At 41.2% G+C, this 21,966-nt stretch overlaps 2 protein-coding genes across 5 annotated transcripts in view; one reads left to right on the forward strand and one right to left on the reverse strand.

The window, feature by feature from the left end:
• Positions 1 to 7: 7 nt before the first annotated feature.
• Positions 8 to 14,869, reverse strand: cdr2l (cerebellar degeneration-related protein 2-like). 3 transcript variants are annotated; one of them, XM_066642365.1, is made up of 7 exons: positions 14,726 to 14,783; positions 14,524 to 14,594; positions 13,487 to 13,603; positions 3,746 to 3,858; positions 2,494 to 2,642; positions 2,199 to 2,363; positions 8 to 1,334 (listed from the first exon to the last, which is right to left on the reverse strand). In XM_066642365.1, exons 3-7 carry the CDS (start codon positions 13,563 to 13,565, stop codon positions 455 to 457), a joined length of 1,386 nt encoding a protein of 461 aa, XP_066498462.1. In that variant the 5' UTR covers positions 13,566 to 13,603; positions 14,524 to 14,594; positions 14,726 to 14,783; the 3' UTR covers positions 8 to 454. The 3 variants fall into 3 exon arrangements, with proteins under 3 accessions (XP_066498462.1, XP_066498461.1, XP_066498460.1); XM_066642364.1 differs by having other exon boundaries at positions 14,524 to 14,869; XM_066642363.1 differs by lacking the exons at positions 14,524 to 14,594; positions 14,726 to 14,783 and adding an exon at positions 13,808 to 14,490.
• A 3,472-nt stretch (positions 14,870 to 18,341) lies between these two features.
• The window catches only part of recql5 (RecQ helicase-like 5), a 37,606-nt gene continuing 33,981 nt past the window's right edge, over positions 18,342 to 21,966 (forward strand). The window contains exons 1-4 of one of the 2 annotated variants that reach the window (XM_066642362.1): positions 18,342 to 18,370; positions 18,960 to 19,201; positions 19,531 to 19,731; positions 21,753 to 21,874. In XM_066642362.1, coding sequence (XP_066498459.1) covers positions 19,554 to 19,731; positions 21,753 to 21,874 — 300 coding nt within the window. In that variant the 5' untranslated portion in view covers positions 18,342 to 18,370; positions 18,960 to 19,201; positions 19,531 to 19,553. Of the gene's footprint in view, positions 18,371 to 18,959; positions 19,202 to 19,530; positions 19,732 to 21,752; positions 21,875 to 21,966 lie in introns of those variants that run through there. The other variant, XM_066642360.1, reaches the window with a different exon arrangement.

The following is a 21,966-nucleotide window of genomic DNA, read 5'->3' on the forward strand; positions in this document are numbered from 1 at the left end:
ATGCGTGAGAGTTGAGAAACTGAATAATCAGCAGTGTACTGCTTCATCTCAAAATAGATACTGAATTCCAGTAAAAGTACAAGTAATCAAACATTTGAACTGTAAATGAAACAACAACCAAGGTCAGTGTTGTTGGCGCTCATCTTGAAATTAGGTGGACCAACTTGGCAAGAGAAATCCGGTATGCTACACTAGCTAGAAGCTTACACTAGTTTAAAGTCGCCTTTTTTGAATGCCTTTCTAAAGCTGGCTTTATAGCGATTAAGACCCTGCAGGATTTAAATTTTCCATTAACCCAACCCCACTGATCAAGCTAGTCATCATGCCTTCATGAGCTGAACCAAGTGTGTTGAGGTAGGGGATATTAAACACTGCAGAGAAGCGGGTTTCAGAACCCCTAGGTCGACTGATACACGTCTCGTGGCACGCTTCTCTCCGAAAACCACCATCAAAGTTATTTCCCACCCTTCCTCCCTTTGGTGGAGTTGATATCGCTCTTGGTCTTCTGCAGGCGTGAGAAGATTTCCTTGAACAGGGCCTTGTATTCAGGCGTGTTCTGGCTCAGCCGCTTGTCCACAGCTTCCACCTGCCTGCTGATGCCCTCCATGGCCTCGGGTGTGGAAGGTGGAGTCTGGGGCAGCGCCCGAGGCTCGTTGGCTTTGCACTCCTTCATGGATGGATCCCTTGACACGGGACGGGACGTCTGCACCTCGGCGTGCCGAAGACTCTCCTCGTGGCGCCTACACTTGCCCAGTAGCTCCTCATATTTCTCCAGAAGTGCGTGATACTGCTCGTCCACCTCGCGCAGGATAGACATGCCCCGCTTGCGCACACCGTTGGCGTGGAGTGCGTAGCTGCCCTTGCGTCTGCCTGTGGCGTCCACTGCGGAGATGACGTCCAGAGCTGTGTCACTGCAGCTCTTGCGCACTGGCGGCTCTCCAGAGCCTCCATCCTCCTGTGCTAAAGCAGACGCATCCTCTGGTGTGTCCGTCTCTGGAGCGCTGTTGAGCAGTGTCTGCTCCAGCCCGTCCTCGCCGGTCAGCAGGCGAGCGCGTGACCTGCGCAGCTGCTGCATTTCTTGAAGCTCAGCCTCCAGCTCGTGGACCCGTTGCTGGCACCCCTCAGCCCCCAGCAACCGCTGCTCCAGACGCTCAAACTCCTGCAGCACAGCGGCACACTCGCGCTCAGCGTTTTCACGTCGACCTCGTTCGGCTGCCACGGAGGCCCGGAGGGACGCTACCATTGCGCGCAGCTGCTCGTTTTCCTCATCCACAGAGGGCCGCTTCTGAAGGTCGCCGCTACCGGGATCAGACACCGTAAAGCCATCTTCGTACCTGAAAGAAAACCAGAACAGAGTTTTCTGCTGAAGGTTTACTTCCTACACTACTTCCCGCACTTCACCTTTATTCTTATGTAAACATTTGAAGGGCTAGGCTCACGCTTGAGATGCTGTAGATAAATGTTGCAATAGTTTGGCAAGTATCAAATGTACTTGAAAAAGGAAAAAATACATAATCCCCATTTTTGATATCTTTAGTTTTACAGTTCAGGTGCCTGACAATTAATAAAAGCATTTTCTACTATTTTACCTCCAACAATCTGAATGTAGAGGCCATCAAACACTACGCACTGAGGTTAAAGAAGCGAGCTTGAGGCCGGAGGGTCGCCGGTTCAATTCTGGGGCCGGGAAGGAAATGGTTAATTCATGGCTTAAGTGCCCTTGAGCAAGGCACCTAACCCCCAAACTGCTCCCCGGGCAGCGAGGTGGTTGCCAGCCCCCTGCTTCAGTTGTGTTCTCACTGCTCACTAGTGTGTGTGAAGAAGTGCTCACTAGTGTGTGTTTGTGTGTTCACTATCACGGACGGGTCAAATGCAGAGAAGCAATTTCCCTGAGGGGATCAATAAAAGTCAAACTGTCATTTTCTTCTGACACTAAGCTTCTTCTTAATTTCAAACAACTGTGATTTCTGAAAACTAAAATTTATTTTTAAAAAATGAACTACAAATGAAAAATAAGACCTCTAGGTAGGTACTATTACTACTCGTGCATTCCTAGGGTTAGGCACAGTTGTGTTGTGGCTGACGACACTTGACCTTGCACACCTGTTAATTTAGGAATAACTATGACATTTGAAATTACAGCCATGTACTAATTTTTCAGCTAAGTTTTCTTGGTCAGAAAGGAGATGAGGTGAGACCTGGGTGCAGTGCAAAGTTCCTTTAAACAGGGGAAAGAGTGCACAGTCTTCCTTCTCTCCTTCTTCTCCCTGCGAACCCGAAGTTCCTCGAGTGAGCGCAGTTCCTCCACACGAGCAGTGAGTGTGTCCACCTGGCCCTGCAGCACCTCCATGGTACTCGTCAACCTGTACGCACACAATCATACGATATGTGTCAGAGCCAGAAGGGTCACTATCCGTGGAAATAACGGAGTGTTGACCACAGATTTTGGAATGGGATCGATATCAGTGTCAAAGTCATGGAGCTGCGACTCACCGGTCGATTTTCTGCTGTGAGCCCTTGCTCTCCAGGACAAGTTTTTCATTCGTGATCTCCAGCTCACGTGCTGTCACGTCTAGCTGCTCGTACACTTTTGCGTGTTGCTCGTTCATCTCTCGCAGCATCTCCAGCTGCTTGGACAAGTACTGGACAAGGAAAAGAACAGGAATTCTCTTTCTAAATCAGATACATTTGTACAGAAGCCTTTTTCTTCGACTTGGGGGGAAAAAAGACATGGTCTGTCATAAATATAGAAAACTTCTTACGATTTTGACTTGGATAATAGTCGTAAGTATTAGAAACACTCATCATTGAGATACCAAATCAAATACGAGAAACTTAATTATGAGATAATTCATGACTTGTTTCAGTCGAGGTATTCGTCTTCCACACGTTTGATTACGGCGGCTACAAGAGAATGCGAGGAATACCTGTAAAAATACTTACGTTAAATCTCTTGGTTCTTTCATTCTGTGAAGAGTCCTTAGGCTCTAAGAAGTGCTTACATAGTGGAAATATACAAGCATCTAAAATGCTCTTAAGAATGCTTAAGTACTTTTGTGGCTGAAATATTCAGGAGTTGCAAAACACCAGCATGAAAGCCTCTTTAAAAAACAGAATACATTTAAAAGTGTAATTTGCTGAAAGTAAATAAACAAAACAGTGACCGGTGGAAATCAAACCTTTGAGAACCGCTGTACATGCCCTGCACCAGGACCAACGATTCATCGGCCGTCACAATGCCTACTTCACCAATACAGCCATTGCGTAACGATGGTGGAGAACAGAAGTAAATTTATCGTAACAAACCCCTCATTGTTCCTAAGTCTTTCTGTAGCGGCGACGACTGACAGATCTGGCACCGTGACAGGAGAGATGCAGACCCTTGGCCCCCAACCCACACTCCCACCCATACACACACACACACACACTATTCCCTATAGAGAAACGTATGTGTAGTTTATATAGAGAACAGAGCATTCACAAAAAATAAATTATAAATACACACTGACAAATCAAGACAATTCCAGTTTCGACTTTTCACATCAAATTTTACGCTATTCTCTTTTAACGAGAGGTTATTTGACATTGAAGGCCAGTGTGTACAAGGCCTCCTGTTCAATTTCCCAACAAAGCTTCTGATTAAAGTCATGAGATCTGAGAGGGCTTCTTCGTTTACGAACAGCTTGAATGGCCCCAAATGGCTTGATTCTCTTTCCCATAAACTTTACCCCAGCTAGGGCCGTACCTCAATCTCTTGCACCTGCTCCTCATTGTTGATGTACATCTGCTGCAGTGAGTCCTCCAACTCCTTATTGCGCTCCAGCAGGGTCTTCCCCAGCTCCGCTGCCAAGTGCAGATCTGACGGAGACAAAGAAAGACAGACAATATCAGGGAAAAGAGGCACAGATGGGGAGAGGCCAAGGCACATTTAGAGCAGTTCAGAGTTTGAAAGAGTAGTTCATTGTAAGGCTGAAAATTCTCAAAATGCATGTGTTGCGTTTTATAACGTACATTATGTAGAACACTGTCTTCAGGTTTAAATGGGGACATGCAGCTTCTGTCTAAGAGTTAGACCAATCAGAGGCAACCAATCACTGTACTAAGAACATAAAAATAACTAATGTGTGTCTGAAACTTCACGATAGAGTGCGCTATTTTGGGGTTCCCCCATTTTAACAGAACAGTAAAAGCCAGGTACACTAGCTGTCATTAGTGGATAGAGGCACGCATAATAACATATAGTATATATTTCATATAGTATATATTTATGTAGAATTATCAGAAAAATCACAATCAGACATTTTGTCCAAAGTGTTTAGTGCTAGTCTCTTTCTCAGAATGAGCAAATGCTAGCGGTTAACAGTTTAGCACTGTGTAAAGGAGCTGTGGGGGTTGGTCACACTACTATTTTTGGTCCCTTCCTTTAGTTGCACTTGTATTCGGAGCTTTTACATTTAATCTAATAACGCGGATTCACAAAAGAATAATTCAGTTTTCAGGGTGAGATATTCACGTCGTGTGCAGAATAGTGCTGTGCCACATCAAATCGTTCATGATAAAATTCATCTACATTCTGAAATGATAAAACTGGATATTATGATGATAGTAGTGTTCTGATTTGTTAATGTTACACCTTTAATGACATACATTCATTACATCACAGCGATGAACACAAAGTGTTTTCATTCAACATTTTTACACCTGCCCTACATTTTCTGAACTTTAATTTAGTGGTAGCTTTATTTTTTACAAAATCAAAATCATAGTAAATTACTGTTGTTAACATTTTTGTTCCTGTTTTTGAAACTGTTACATTTCTACGAAAATAAATATTTAACATTTGTGTTGTAATAGTTTGGTCTTGAAATTAATAAAATATGTTTCAGTGTTCTGTTACATTGCCAAGAATACCATTATCACAAACAATACCCTGATATTATTTTAGGTCCAAATCCCTAGTTCAGTGTGTGCCACAGAGAATAAACATGGGGGACAGAACGTCTCATTTAATTCCACCCCAAAGACGGTCATTTCCTAATCCTTTATCTTTACTCTGATTAATGCAAGCTGCACTGACATCAGTCAAGAGGCCATTAAAAGCTAAGCAGCAGCTCTATGAAAGTGTCAAACAAATAAATACAGTGGAGTTTGAGTTCCTAACTTGTGTTTATTGATAGTCAGAAAACATGTTATTTCTTACTAATTGAAGGAATAAGGTTTAAAACCGTTGGTCCCTGGCGCTTTTCCAACAATATGGACATGTAAGGACACCAACGAAAGGTGTTCAAGAGCCTCTGTAACATGGAGGTAAACAGGGTAAGGACACTCACTTCGCCTGTTTTAGTTGGTGTTAGTTAACGTTAGCTTGACTCGCTAAACTCGGTGGCTCAGATTATACTCGGCTACGTAGCTGCATTACGGAGGTTTATAGTGTCGGATGAATTCGAGTTCGACTTCAATCACATTTACAAGAATAACGGTACCTCTAAATTTGAGTTTAGCTTATTGCTAGGCTATTGTCATGAATAATGTTGGTTATTTAGCTATATACTGTCATAACAGTCAGTCATAACGGTGTTTTACCGCGGCGTTGTTCAGCTGTTGTCCACCAGTGATGTCACAATCGCGTTCGAGAATTTCCGTAGAGAGCTCGGGTTTTTCCGTCAATTTAATAAAATTGTCAGTTTTAAAGCAAATTAAGCTGCTATTTTCATTTTAATTCATACTTATATCTGTCAGTAACTACAATAATGTGGAATATTCATGGAGGTCCATTAAGTGGTGCTTAGCCTTTAATGAAGAAAAAAGAAAGGATAAAGGAGAAAAAAAAGGAAAGAGAAAACCAAGTTAAGCAGTGAAGCGGACATGCTGAGTCTGAGATTTACAGAGACACTCCTCGTGTCTGTATTTCCCCGAACTACTAGCTGAAGGAACAGATTTGATGTTTTCTTGTAACAGTTAAATGCCACATACATCCATCTCTCCTTCCTGTGCCAGATCACCACTGTTATTCTGACAATATAAATGTATTTTATGATGAGACATCACAGTTTCTGTTGTTACTATCTGTGCATCATCATTTCCTGTCACTAGAGACAGTCTAATACAAAGCCACACATCAGAACATCCACATGCAGCCAATCAGAGACACCAACACGGTCCTGTCGACTCAGACACACTGTATATACAAAGCAGAGAGAGAACATCCACACAAAGGAAGCAACACTGGGAGATAGAAGGTGTACAGGGAAGGCTTAGTGAGGTTAAAATCATTGACCTCTTTGCACAGATACGACTGCAGTGATTTATCATGAAATACATTGTTTCAGCAACAAAATAAAACAGCAGTAACACTGGACCACAGAGCAGCTTACACATAAATCATACATAGTAACACACGGTACTGCTGTCTTCATAGAGCACATAGAATACGTGTGTGTGTGTGTGTGTGTTTGCATCGATCCCTGGGGTCCTCAGGCTGGAGACGGAGTGGAACAGTAGATAATGAGATCGAACAGGAAGGTAGTTTTTTGAATTAAATAATACGCTTAAATAAAACTGACACCAAAGTGAAGTAGTTGTAGCTTTTCTATCATTTAATTTGAAGTTTTAAATAATTCAGTCAAAATCCAACACCATTTTCATTCAAATATAGGCTGCTCCAAGACAAACATTAATTTGTTCATTGTCTGTAACCCTTATCCCGTTCAGTGTTGCGGTGGGTTCGGCGCCGACCCGGAGTCACTGGACGCGAGGTGAGGTCACACCCTGAAGGGGGTGCCAGTGTCTCACAAGGTGACACACACTCACACACACCTACGGACACTTTCCGAGTCTCCAAAATAAGGGGAAGGTTATAAAAGAAGGCAGTTCACTAACTATTCCTTTTTTTTTATATATAAAGTTCTCTGCTCTTTTACTAACCACAGCAATCATGCCGTCCGTGTTCAATCTTATGTTACACATGTGGCAAATAGAGATTAGGTTGGAAATATCAGATTATCTATTTAAAATCCCACAGTAGGCAGAAAACTCTAGATTCCCGATCCACTCCCTCCCCCACTCTGTGGGTCTCTGTGTCACGGCTCTTTGTTCTGAAACTCCCCACAAAGGCAAGCAGATAAAGAGGAAGCTCCCGAGTGCTGATGGACTGCTGAGACGTTTCTATGCAGGCACCTATAGGGTAGCAAGTGGGTAACTTTAACAGCTACGGATCGGTCTTGACCATGAAGCAAAACAATATCTCACTCAAATCAGTCCCAACGTAACTAAAGAATTAATGCCCGATTGAAGAATATCAACATCAGAATTTCCTGAATGTGTTAACAATGTTGTAAGTTCAAGTAAGGCTTGATGAACCAAATAATCTAATAATAGCGATGAATGTAGGTGCAGAGGAAGCTAATTACATTGCATCTGGGATCTTACACTTCCTGGCTGACTAATCAAAGACCAAACACCAAAACACACATCCGCACCATCTCTCATTCACCCTGTGCCCGAGGGCCACACTTCAGCACCGCGTGCACTAACCTGCTGCACCTTTCACAACAAGGCATCACTTGCACAATACCTCAAAGTAGCTGCGCATACAAGCCTTTTAGCTCCGAAGATTTCAGTCATTATTATTATTATCGTTACACTTATATAGCGCCTTTCTAGACACCCAAGGACGCTTTACAATCTACACTGCTCAGAACGCTCAATTCACACACACTGGCGAGAAGCGGCAGCCAAATGCGCACAGCGTACTCTCAACCAGAAACGACCGTCCACCTGGAGGACTGCATCGGGCACTAGGGTTTAACCCAGGACAGAGCGCCAATCCATATCTGGGCTCACACATACAGACATTCATTCACACACCAGGACAGTTATTAGAGAAGCCAATTCACCTACCCTCCATGTTTTTTTTGGACTGTGGGAGGAAACCGGAGCCCCCGGAGGAAACCCACGCAGACACGGGGAGAACATGGAAACTCCACCCAGATGGGACTTGAACCCAAGATCCCAGCGCTGGGAGGCGAACGTGCTAACCACCAAGCCACCGTGCCGCCCAAAGTCATGGCTAAGCCCACACGTGTATGACAATAAAATCAAGACAAAGGTATTATAAAAGAGAATGAATCACATTTAAATAAACTACAACAAAAAATAGACAAAATAAAGATAAATAAGTGAGTAAAATTCATAACTGAGTAGGAGCATAACTTAAGACTAAAAAGAGAAAGTAAAAGAAACAATACTGTTAATAAAAACAATCAAAATCCAAATAAAAGAATGATAAAGGAAATAAAATAAAAATCAAGTTAAACTCTTGCAGGCTGCATGGAGGTGGTTAGAAATGAAGAGTTTAAATGTCTGAGTGACACCAGCGAGCCGAGCTTTGGTCGTTTCCTGTAGTGAACTCCCGCTTGTGCACGGTCACTAAAAGCAGTTATTATGATCACACTGTGTCTAAAACAATAAGGTGTGTCAGTCCATGGTCAAACAAAAATACTGCCACAGGAGCTAGTCTCAAATTATAAATTACATTATTAAACACCCGTTTGGACCCATCTGGGTTGTTGTTGTTTGTTTGTTAGTTTTTTATTTATTTTTTAAATCACTAATACTAATACACCTTATAAATATCAAAATAAAAAACAAGAAAATCTACCCCATCAAAGAAACCACACACACACACCAGTGCTCCTTAGTGAGAAAGCTATTGTCATGCTGTGTATGGGATGGAGCCAGTCACTCCCACCACCCGCTACAGAGCTAATCCCCATCCAGTATCTAATCAGATCAGCCCAGACTTAATCAAATACTGAATAATGCAGAATAGAGAAAGATTCCGTTATGCCCACTGCGTGATCCACCTCCCACCTCTTTTTCCTCCAGAGCCAGCGTTCTGATGGAACTCAAAGCTGCTTGTTCAGTCAGTCCGTTAATCACACTGCAGTACAAAACTATAACCTGGCCCAAGGTCACAGTAATGAGAACCCACAAAGACCAACACCATCAATTCAGAGAGATCCCAGAAATCTGGCAGTTTGGTTTCTGTCTTCAACGCTGACCTACTTTAACCTATTAAATTTCAGGCTTTTCCACTACAGGCGATAAAGCCGCCATTACTTTCCTGATTGATTGCTCCCCGTGCTCTTCCTCTGCATGTGCAGGACTTACTAAGACAAATCGATAGGAATTTTCCAGAAAAGAAAAGCATGTGTGTATGTAATTGCCACGCAGCCTTTAGCAGCAGTGATTCAGAGAATAGTGAATTAAGTTACTGCTGATCTCATTGAGCCAGAGTACACCTTTGGCCTGAAATGTATTTCCAAAACAGGTCCGCATGGTTCTGAAGAATGAACACCTTCTGTTTTACGTGTCAGAAGGCGGTGGCATCTTTATTCAGTCCTTGTAAACTCACAGTAAAATCAATAGGATCAATGTAAAGCAGTCACAGCGAGCCGACAAATTAATCTAATGCAAACAGAGAAATTAAAATCAAGGACAGACCAATGCCTATTACTCACAGAGAAACACACTCTGAGGTATGTATAACTGTACAGACAACCATGTGTGTAAGATGCACTGATACATTTTCAGTATATAACCAAAGGGAGTACATACCTCTTCAAAAAGGTCACAGCTAAAATGTGGAACCTGTATTGTCCATATTTTAAAGCAAATTACAACAACAGTCAGTAGTGGTAGATCACTTTCCTAATATTCTTAAACACAGTATCAGTGTTGGCTACAGACAGCACCAGTACCATAGGTGTGGTGGAAATGGCCCACTTCTCACTATTTCCTACATGTAATACACAGGGCACTTTTTGGGACACACCCCATGAAGCAGGTCGTGTGTTGCTAGATGCAGCTCTAATTTAAAGTTGGGGCAGATTATAAACAAACTGACACGACAAAACACAACTGTTATTTGTCGATTTCTACAAAGACTGGGAAAATGTCACACACACACACTACACGACTGGGGATAACACTACACCGCCCCAAACTATGGAAGGCTGTTGGGCTCAAAACATGTTGAAAAACATGTAAAAATGTCTTTGAGTCGAGGACGGGAAAACATAGTCAGCGCGGTCCATACACACCGCAGCGGGAGCTGGATCTTATACTTGCAGTTTCATTCCACCTTAAATGGTTCAGAAACAGTGCCGTAGTGCACACCAGTGTTCTATCATTTAAGGTGGAATGGAATACTTATTTGGGGATGTGCATCCAGCTCTATGTAATGTAGTTTTTCATAGTTTTACCATTTAATCCGTTCTCTGCTGTAGCACTTCACTGTATGTGACAGTGTTTACTTTCTGTGCTCTGTTGTCATCAGCTGTTGAAGGGACTTATTCAGCCTTGAGTTGATTGGAGAATTTACACTATGCAACTACGTCTAAATTTGGGTCGTATAAATGTTTGATATGCTTGATATATTTGATACGCTGCGACAGGTCTGAAATGTGTTAAAAAAGTTTAAAATTGGGCTAAAGTGGTGTGGTGTAACCCCAGCTTAAGACATGCCAAAGAACACTGACTTCATTCATCCATCCACAAAGAAGAACGCTAACACAGGTCAGCAGCAGTCCTAAGAAACTGCATTTCACAGTCGTGACAATTATCCTTATAACAGTGTAAAAAACGGTTCAATCCGGCTAGACTTGTTACTGCACTGTGGAAATACTGATTCTTCTCATGGCTTTACATTTTTAATGTGCAGTTAGTAATGAAGTGTTGTTCTTTTAAGCTTTTTATATCTTATTAGCATAATACAGAGCACTGCTTTAACAAAATAAAATCTAAGTAAAGCAACATAAATATCTGGATTTTTAGGCACCTCTCTAGTAGCTAAGATAGAGTTGGTATCTGTACTTGGTATCGGCAGATACTGAGATATCGGTATTGGAAAAGAAAAAGTGGTATTGTGCATCACTATTTAGTAGGATACTGTACTAAGACTTAGATACTGCTCACATCTAAATATACAATGCAGATTTTTTAAACGAATATACTAAGATAACAATAATATCGTATCATTGTGCGGCCCTAGTATTCATCTACAGTTTAAACAAATTCTTAATGGTTTATACAGCTGTTAGAAAAAAGTTAACATGACTCCTCTTCCAACTCCTCCACGGTCATTCAGGGCCAAGGGCTTTTTGTGCCAAGTTCCAAGTTTCCAAAAAAGCCATAAATGACGATAATCACCCTCCCTAAGCATTCCTTTCCCTTTCTGACTGGTCTTGTATTCTTAAAGCCAACTGTAATTAATGTGTGTGTGTGTGTGTGTGTGTGTCTGCCAATGAACTTTAACTGGTGTCAAATCACACCTTCTTAAACCCAGTCAAACAAAATGTTCCCGTACTCAGCAGTGAAAATATTGCGAACCTGTCCTGTAACCCAGCACTTTATGACAAAGCAGTATAAGCAGAGGACAGACAAAGAGCAGTGACATCACTCTAAGCACAGAGAGCGAGAGAGGGACATTTTTTTAATTCATTCATGACCTGGTTGCTCTGACAAAATTGAAATAATTGGTCTGCAGAGGCATAGAGGAGAAGAGCTTGCATGGTGGAGATGCTTAAGATAGAAATGTGTGTGTCTCTGTGTGTGTGTGTGTGGGAACTGTGTGTCGTTCTCAGTTTGAACAAAGATTCTGTGGAAAATAATATAAAATGACAAGAAGAAATGGGAAATCAGCAGTTCATATCACAGGGAAACAAAAGGCTTTATTCACTTTTATACATTTGATGCTGGAATATATCAGAAACCTTATGGTGAAGGATTACACATGTTTCTAAAGGTTGTTGTTATACTTTCTTGCATTTTTCTGATTAACTCATGATCATTTAAAGGATCTAATAGTTTCACAGGCCAGCGGTGATGTGTTTCTATGGAATCTAAATACCTCCTGAGAGAAGGGGTCTTTTGATAAACCATTACGCCAATTTCCACTAGAAAATAAACCTCAAAATTTCAATTCTGATGTTCTTTATCCAACAGAAAATCTTCTAATATCCTTTTGACCAAGGCATGGCCTGCACAAAAACAAACCTGCACGGTCACGGTGGGCACCGTTTAGATGTAAACTGAGGAGGAAGTGTCAGCAGCTGGACTGTCAATGATGTAATGTCGGTGTCATCGGGGAAGCCATCGGACGATGGAGGGTTTTCAAAGTGATTTGAGATGGTTCTAGGCAAATGTTTGTTACAAACCACGTCAGGCTTCCATCTTTATCTTCAGTCTTCTTCTGTAAATGACGGCATCAGTGCTGCGGCATTATGCCGAGGCCTATAAACTAAGGATGTATATCTTCACCACTAATGTCGATTCGATACGCATCTCGATACACTGCCACCGATACGATATAATTGCGATACACTGAAAACCCTTGTCGATACGATGCGATACAAATCAACCCTGTTCAGGATACAATGCGATTCAAAAATGATTTGATAACGATATGACTTAATTATAAGAGGATTTGGTTTTATAAGTAATCATTCGATACAGTTAGTTGAGGTTTGAGGATGTATTAGCCTAACCCATCAGTTTTCTTAACTCAATAGCACAATTCTGCTTTACTCTCTGTAACAATCTGAGGGATGTATGCATCTGGTTGTTTTCAATGGAGTAAAACCAATACATAATATAAAAAATCCATAATTCAATACATTCAGACAGAGAATTACATTTTATTCAGTTGAATTACTCAGTTATATTCTCCGTCTATATTTATACAAAATGTATAAAACATATAAGATGAACAGTTTTCAAAAGTGCAGTATTAAAAATATGCATAGAGAAAATTATGATTTGCAACACATACTATTGTCTGCTAGACTTATCTGCTACTCCACACCATGCCGTCGTGCCGTCACCAGGTTTGTCGCGCTACTAACGTATTTTATAGCCCCACGGCATTGCTTGCAGATTGAGTGCATCTTGTTAAGTTGACCACCTCGCTTAAAAAAACCCAAAATATGGTCACACGTTTGATTTGTGTGTCTTTTTTGGTGCATTAAATATCTCTTTGTCGTTGCTAATGCTCTCGTTTCCTTCCATTTTTGTTGTGTACGTCTGCGTGCTTGAGTCCGTGCCTGAGGACACGATGGTGCATTTATGTTGCCTCAGAAAAAAAAAGAAATCAATAAAAAAATACGTTGACTCAGAAAATACGTTACAATAAGGAATTAATACTGCAAAACAAAACACCCGATTTAACCATGGTATTTGCCGATGCAAAAAGGCTAGAGGCGATGCACCGTAAATTCGCCCGCAAATTAAACCCGATGCAACTTGAATCTACCGGTGCAGTCGCATCGCAGACATGTGTGCCGAACCACCGATGTGAATCGGTGAATCTCCCCATCCCTACTATAAACACTTTAGCCCGTTTTCAGAAGTACTTTTTCACGAACAGGACGTTTTAATCCCGCTCTCATCACTCCGTTTAACGAAAAGAGATTGCCGTTGTACTCACCCTGCTCCAAGTCTCTTTGGTCGTACCAGGGCTCGTCTTCCTCGGTCACAAACTCCTCCATTCTGTCAGCACGGAGCATCGGTCACTTCTCCAGCAGAAACAGAACCACCGCGCGAGCTGCGAGAAATTCAAATGTAAACGTCAACGGCTCACTTTTGAAAACCGTTAGAAACTGGAAACGTGGCATTAGCTACATTTCCGACGACGCAGTGAAAGAAATGGCGAACAAAAGCCTGAAAAATGGCCTTTTTTTGTTTTTTTTTGAGCGGAGAGGTTAGCTAGGATGTCTATCTGGACTCAGAGGAGCCAACTGTACCGTACCGAGGCTGTCAGGCGGATGAAGAGAAGAACAGGACTATCCCTTTTTAATAATAATTAAAAAAAAAACAACGTGGATAAACCAAGACTTGTACCGAAATACAAATATGTGAAATGCAACTTATAACAGCCGGTCTCTTCATCTATGATCCCAGTTTCACCCCTCCCTCTTTCCCCGTGCTACGCGCCGACATCGCTCTTCCCTCATCTGCTTTGTGTATGATTTCCCAACAGCCCCTTCGACTCCCGACGATGAGCTGCCGCTGCTCCTCCTCCATTCCGAGGAACGAGGAGGATTCAAGCACAATAACTTGACTGGGCAAGCAGAGTCCAGCCGTTGCTTGATGAGAACGGCTATAGGGTTTTCCCATTTTCAGGAACAAGCGAGTGTGAAAACCGCTCTGTTGAACTTGTGGAAGCTCCTTGGCGGGAGCAGACAAAGACAGGAAAAGCCTGAAGGGCCTACTGCATCAGGATCACGCTCACGTTGAGCTTCAAAATGCTGCCTCACCCAGCTAATGTGTTACACTGGAAAAACAATGTTCCCAGTCCAGATAGGCAGCAGACATGTTTGTTTTGTTCTTTAATAAAAATGAATATTCACATAGGCACAAAACAGGACAGCCAATCAGAACAGTGAACAAGTGGTGTTAAAGGAGCACTATGTGATATTTTACCATAGTATTACAGCTTTAAAATCATTGTGATACTTTACTGACCTGTAATAGGGAGAATAAATCTTATGTCATTGCTACTCTGGGCTCAGCACTGCAGAAACTGTATTATGTATCTGTTGGAAAAGGGTAGAAAAATTACTTAAATTCGTAGCATGTCATAATTATGACTTCCCAACTTTTAAGCATGACTTAGCAAGGAGGATTGAAGGCAGAAAGAGTCTTATTGTTCTGCAGCGTTGCTTACTGTAAACAGATGAATTGAACTGACTTCTTCCCTTTTTCTTGACTGCAAAGTATCTCACACCAGGTTCACAGAATCACAGCTGCTGTGTTCATTCCAAAAACTCTTGGTTGACTTTTCATGCCGATAGAAACCCATTTCCATTTGGTGCCTGAATCTCACAAAGAAGACTGCTGAAACGTATAGGTAGGTCAAGTCATATACGTGTGATTGAAAATGTTTATTTATATATAAATTCAACTTTAATAAATCTCAAATCTGTTCACGTCTGTCAGAAAATGGACTCTGAGATGATGCAGTATGATGCACGTATTTTTAGGTTTGTTCCAATTTTCTATTCTGATTATAGATACTGGGCGGCATGGTGGCGCAGCAGGTAGGTGTCGTGGGTTTCCTCCGGGTGACTGTCTGTGAGGAGTGTGGTGTGTTCTCCCGGTGTCTGTGTGGGTTTCCTCGGGGTGACTGTCTGTGAGGAGTGTGGTGTGTTCTCTCTGTGTCTGCGTGGGTTTCCTCCGGGTGACTGTCTGTGAGGAGTTGGTGTATTCTCCCTGTGTCTACGGGGGTTTCCTCTGGGTGACTGTCTGTGAGGAGTGTGGTGTGTTCTCTCTGTGTCTGCGTGGGTTTCCTCTGGGTGACTGTCTGTGAGGAGTGTGGTGTGTTCTCCCTGTGTCTACATGGGTTTCCTCCGGGTGCTCCAGTTTCCTCCCATACTCCAGAAACACATGTTGGTAGGTGGATTGGAGTCAAAAATGTCTGTGTGTGTGTGTGTGTGTGTGTGTGTGTGAGTAAATGTGTGTGTTGCCCTGTGAAGGACTGGCGCCCGCTCCAGGGTGTGTTCCTGCCTTGCACCCAATGATTCCAGGTATGCTCTGGACCCACTGCGATAAGGACTACAGACAATGAATGAATTATAGATACTTTACATGTTAACATGTTGTGAGTGTACATAGAGCCCATTTTATAATATACAGACTGGGTTAGTTTATTAAATGTTTTTCCTCAGTCATGTTCCTTAATGAGCAATGCACCACAGTAAGGCGTTACCAAGGTTTGCCATGCTATGTGAAATGCCTCTTCCAGTATCACAGACTGACATGCATGCTCAGAGGTCAGGTCTCTCTGAAGTCAAGGGGTTGAGGCTATAACACTAATTGCAAGACCAAAGCATTTCTTGCTGGAGTCAGTTTGCCAGCTGAAAGTGGCACTTTGAATTGCTTCTGTATGAAAGGTGCTCTATAAATAAACTTGCCTTGCCTTGCCTTGCCTTGCATTAGAAGAATGAACAGTAAAATATATTCAGTGTGATTACTAGCTGTATGGGTGAATACATCACAGATATGACACAAATACATTTTTTTATTATAAACTGGAAATAAAATGTCTATGAAACATACGTCACATCTAGGGGTGGGTGACATGACCCTAAAATAATATCACAATATTTCAGGGTTTTCTGGTGATAACGATATTCCTGGTGATATGAAAAAAACACTGAAAATAATATTATTAATTTCAGGAACAAACTATTGCAACAAAATAAATGTTATATTAATATTAATTATATTTAAATCATATTTATTTGCATTTTAGTACAATCCAACAATTTCAAACATTTACAAGAAACAAATGTGTAAACATTCGCTTATTTTGCAAACAACCGTAAATTAACCGTAACTTATCAATATTCAGACATTTGTTTAAAAAGTATTACAAATGTTGATATTTTATTTCCAAATTACAGTAATCCCTCGCTACTTCGCGGGTTTTTTAAAGGGGGCTTAAGGCCGCTCTATCGCGGATATTGAGGGAAAATCTAGGAAACCTGTGAAAGATGAACAGCCAAAATATTTCATTAAATCCACTAAAATTTTGTTTATGATTTTTGTTAAGTGTTTGCTCATAAGTCTTAATTTAATCAGCCGCACTTAATCAGGTTACAATCCATCAGCTGCAGCAGCAGTGTAAACACTGTCCTCTGTATTGCTAGTCATTTTGAATCTATTGTCACTGATATGGCAACATATATATTTAGGAGGTAGAATTAATGCGTGGTCAAAGACACAAACTAGGGTCAGTTGTTCCACCACCCACAATTTTCCTGCCAGTCATTGGGAATACAACCAATGATCTTTCAGTCCTAAGCCCTCTTCTCTAACTATTAGGCCACAGCGGCCCAATATTCCTAATCCAGCCACATAACTCGTCTGTTGCTTTCTCTTCACTGTCTTCCTGTAGCGTCCCGCATCAAACGCAAAACACTAATGCTGGCCCACAAAGCCAAAAATGGACCTGACCCTAATTCATTTGACATTCCCACAGAGTGTAGTATATGAGCATAGCATTTTGTGTCTAGGCATCCGTACAGATTTTGTATTTAGCAGCAGCTAAACCTAAGGTATCTTTTGGATTCTACTAGTAATTAGTTTTTCTGAAAAACAAAAGCATTTTTTCAGTCTCTCTGGATATGATCATCTTTCGATTGCCTTAACTGTGAATGCAAATGTGTTCTGCTGTGTTTTGTAGCTCTGTATCAGCCTCTGACATCATATCTATTATTAGCACAGCTACAAAAGCAGACCTGGCAGAAATAAAAGTGAATATTAAAATTGTTTCCATTAATAAGTCCCTTTTTAAGTTTTAAATTTTCACTCATTTTCTCAAAAAATAAAACCCTACATATGTGTGTTTAATTGTAATGGAAACAAGGAGCAACTGCACTACAGGTGTTTTCTAAAACAATTTCTAAAAATTCCAAGTTACGGATCATTTTAATCACCAGATGGTGCTGTAGTGTAGGGTTTAGTTCATCAGGAATCTTCACATTAGGATATTTTCACCAGTGTGATGTTATTTTGTTCTGGGGGGAGGGGCTAAACTTGCGGCAGATGATGTTTCTCAAGCCACAACTTCCAAAGGGAAAACTCAAAGCAAGCTCACACCAGTCACTGAAGAGATGTGGGTATTAAATATGTCATTTTTTAGAGCATATGTGCAGCTTTAAGGTCTTTTCTCTCAGGAAGCTGTTTTATAATTTACATTTTGTTCAGGAGCAAGGACTATTTAACAGTGAGTGTTAAGCACAATCACTTTTGAATTAGCAGCTGCAGTTGTGTATAAATGTATAAATGAATTCCAGTGGACCTTGGAAGTAAAAGTTGTGTCCATGTGTCATTTGGGGGGAGGTGTGGAAAGATGGGGTGCAAAAACATTCTCATCTACAAAAGTGGGGCATGGCAGAATTGCACGAACCATCAGTGAGATGTTCCTCAAATGTTTCCTATGAAGCGAGACACAGTGAACTGTTTCAGTCCTGACGCATGGTTAATGCAGGGTGACACTTGTAAAAATACAAAAACACCTTTATGTAAATTGTTTCATAACATCTCAATGTTTAAATATTAAAGAATTTGGCTCTCAGACTGTGTATGTTAATATTAGAAGCTATTGGTTGAATGCTTTCAAGTAAATGATTTTGATATAATGAGGTAATTTAAGTTGTCCTGCCTATGTTTTGTAGGTCCCCCTTCTGCTGCCAAAATACCTCTGACCTCTCAAGACATGGACTCCACAAGACCTCTGAAGTTGTCCCAAGCTGAATTTGGCACCAAGGTGTTAGCAGCAGATCTATTTGATCTTAGAAGCTGCAAGGTGGGGATAACAGTGGTAGTGTCGCGGTTACACAGCTCCAGGGTCCTGGGTTTATAGGTTCAAACTATGTTTCTAGTGACTGTGAGGGGTTTGTTGTCTCAGTTTGTTCGCCTGCAGTCACCCACTTTAGCGTGTGGTTTGCCAATCCAAACTGCACATAGGTATAAATGTGTGAGTGATGCCCTGCGATGGACTAGCACCCTGATCAGGGTGTGTACCTGCCTTGTGTCTGGTTACTCCAGGTAGACTCTGGACACACAGTGACCTTGAATTGGATAAAGCAGTTACAGACAATCAATGAATGAGTCCCAAGGTGGGGTCTACATGCATCTAATTTATTTTTCAAGCACATCCCAAAAACGCCTGATCAGACTAAGACGTGGGGAGTCTGGAAGCCCTGTCAAAACCTGTACATGCCTATTGCTTCCAGACGCCACTGCAATTCATACAAAACTGCAATTACTTATTGAACAAATTAAAATGAAATTATTACAGGTGACATGCATTATGTTTCTCACTGATTTACCTTGATGCAGTTCCCTGAAATAGCCCACCCTTCTTTTTCTCTTACATAAAAACCAAATGACAGAGGTGTGCCTAGAGTGGACATGTGAACCTCATCCCTCAGATTCTGCACAAATGCGTAGATGTCAAAGTACCTTTCACGTGAACGTCAGGACCCAAGGTCAGCTCTGTGGCATTGGACCCAGCTCCATGAATCAAATGAGTATATCTGTTTGTAAAAAAAGGCCGAAGTGGAGGCATGACTTTGCAGACACAGAAAAACCAAATTTCCCGAAGTCAAGCAATTCCCCTGTCAACAGCGTCCAGGTTTGTGAACAAAATGATTACGTTTAATGAACTAAACTGTTATGTAGCACAACACTAATGAGGGATTAGGGAACCGTTTGAGTCACAACCCAAGAATAGTACTTGTGGTCCTAACCTAACCTACCTGGAGTTGATGCATTTTACCCAACTCTGGGTAAATAAATATTATATATATATAAACCTTATTAAACCCTCAGCTGACTGTAATGTTTTCATCTACTAGAGGAATTAAGGGATCTAAATTTAGTTTATGGCTATAATTAGCATACAACAAGTAAATGTGTACAGAGTTAAACTCAGAAGTCTTTGGCTGTTGTGTACATTTCTAGGCGGTGTGTGGAGGGGAGCGCTGATGTCATCTCGGTGCGACGGCTCGGCTGTGCTCAGTGTCTCGGAGCTGAATGAAGTTGGATTGTGTTGCTGGCTCTGTACAGAAATGAGTGTTGTAGAAAGAGCTTTAAAAACCCATTTTGGGTTCGAGAAGTTTCGGTCCAGGCAGCAGGAAGATGTGGTGAAAGCGGCGGTTAAAGGTAAAGCACTGCTTTCGATTAGAAACAATAATGAGTCTGGAGTTTTCCTCTTTAATGTTGCTCTGATTACACACCGGTACAGCGGCCGGTCCCGAGTCAGAACAGCAGCACTAGACTGACTGAAAACTGCAGAGTTTGTGTTGCTTAAAATCGGTTAAGTAAATTTAGAGGTGCTTTCTCGTGCGCTAAATACACTGTAATAATGGATCGAGTTGGAACGGTGGTGCACTTGGTTCTGGGTAGTTCACTGGTGTGTGTTTTGGGACGCACCCCAGTTTCAGTCCAACTGCTTCAGAGAGTGCTGTCAGATATTACACAAGTGAAAAATGAGGAAATTCATTGTGACCTGTTTTTCCAGTCTACATTGTTTAAAGTCCCTATCTAGACATGAATTATAAACTCGTATCAGTTTAGAAAATGCACACATTTTTATAATTTCTTTCCCTAAAAATGTAATGTTTAAAAATAGCTTACGTAAAGCCCAATTAAACTTCTGCGTTGAACCTACGCCGCAGGCAAAGCGTCTACGCGAACCCTTCGCAGCCTGACGTATGGAAGGATGTTGGGCTCAAAACATGTTAACACCACGGAAGGCTATGGAACGGCATTGGGCTCTAAATGTCTGAACATATGCGTGTTAACACGTTATTAAAATTTTGCGTGCTAACACGTAAAATTGAGTCATGATAATGTGGCCAAAAAGAACCTGTTTACATGCTTTTTAAGGTTTCCGCCAATGGGAGGCCTCAAATCCGGGCATACTTACATATTCATAATAGGACTTACATCACACATTGTAGCTGACAACGAAACATAAATCCTTTTTGAATGTAGCCCCTATGTTTCATCTGAATTATTCATAAAATAGTGAGCTAAGCGCCGACCTATGGCTATGTTGAGCCCTACGTGAGCAGTGTGAAGACGGCAATACTAGCGAGCTGCTCCCCATGGCTACTGGAAGTTTATTTTTCACAATAAAAATGTTTAATACATTACAATTTGTAAACATGCACATTATTATATAACTTCATAAAATGCTGTAAAGCTTTTCATAATTATATATCAAACAAGCATCACTATTCTCTCACACTATGTGTGTGACACATACTGAGGCGTAATTCATTCACATTGATAAATTATGTACATTCTTTTAATAGCATACTGCTAAACACTACAGTGTCAATACAAACCCATATTGAAATTAAATTTCCAGATCCCCCACTTTCTGAAAACATGTAGAATGTGTTCAAAAATACATTAATTCATTTACTGATGTTTTATTTATTTATGTATATCTACTTCAATATATACATTAAAACATGAGGTTAAATCTCCTTCAAAATGGAATTGAACGAAAAATCTAAATAAAAAAAAACATGTATGTGTATATGTGTGTGTTTGAGCTATGCGTTGTGCTTTAAGATGTTCAACAATATAATGTATTTATGCTTATACAAAATCTGCTAAAAGACATTGTTCAGAACCCTAAACACTGGAATTCTTCCCCAGTATTTGGTAAGTGAAGGCTTTATGTTGTTTCAGTAATAACGCCATACACCAGTAGGTGGCGTGATTCACGAACATAATGATTCCCCACAGCGAAAAAGTCAAAATACACAAACAGAAAATAAGTGTTAACACGTTCGAAAAGCGTTAACATAAATATCTTAGTGTAGCGTATAATTTCGTGTTAACACAGAGAATCCAAAACGCTTTCAGCCCAGTGGCATTCCATAGAAGGCTGTTGGGTTCAAAACATGCTGACACATGCAGGTTAACACGTAATGATAATTTTGTGCATTAATACATACAGGATGTGTCTGTATTCACAGAGAGGTTCTAGGTCAAGAATAGTACTATGACCACTAGGATTACCTTTTATTTGTAACCTAAATGCATATATGGTAGTAACCTCTGTAAATCTGGCCCCTGGGTTGTGACACATTTGTTGAGATAACTACGATTAAAATGTGCAGCAGGAGCGTAGCCTCACTGATTTTCATTTTATTTTTTGATCCCAGGTGACAGAGATGTGTTTGTGTGTATGCCAACTGGAGCGGGAAAGTCTCTATGTTACCAGCTGCCGGCTGTGCTGGCCAAAGGCATCACGCTGGTCATCTCTCCTCTCATTGCCCTCATACAGGTGAGCGCTTCCTCTTCAGTGGCACGTGATGCTTTAATGCAGTTAAACTAAGCAGTATTCAGAACTCAACTGTTATCGTAGACACTGTGAAA

The sequence above is a fragment of the Hoplias malabaricus genome, chromosome 13 (genome assembly GCF_029633855.1).
Source record: "Hoplias malabaricus isolate fHopMal1 chromosome 13, fHopMal1.hap1, whole genome shotgun sequence".
Lineage (NCBI taxonomy): Eukaryota > Metazoa > Chordata > Actinopteri > Characiformes > Erythrinidae > Hoplias > Hoplias malabaricus.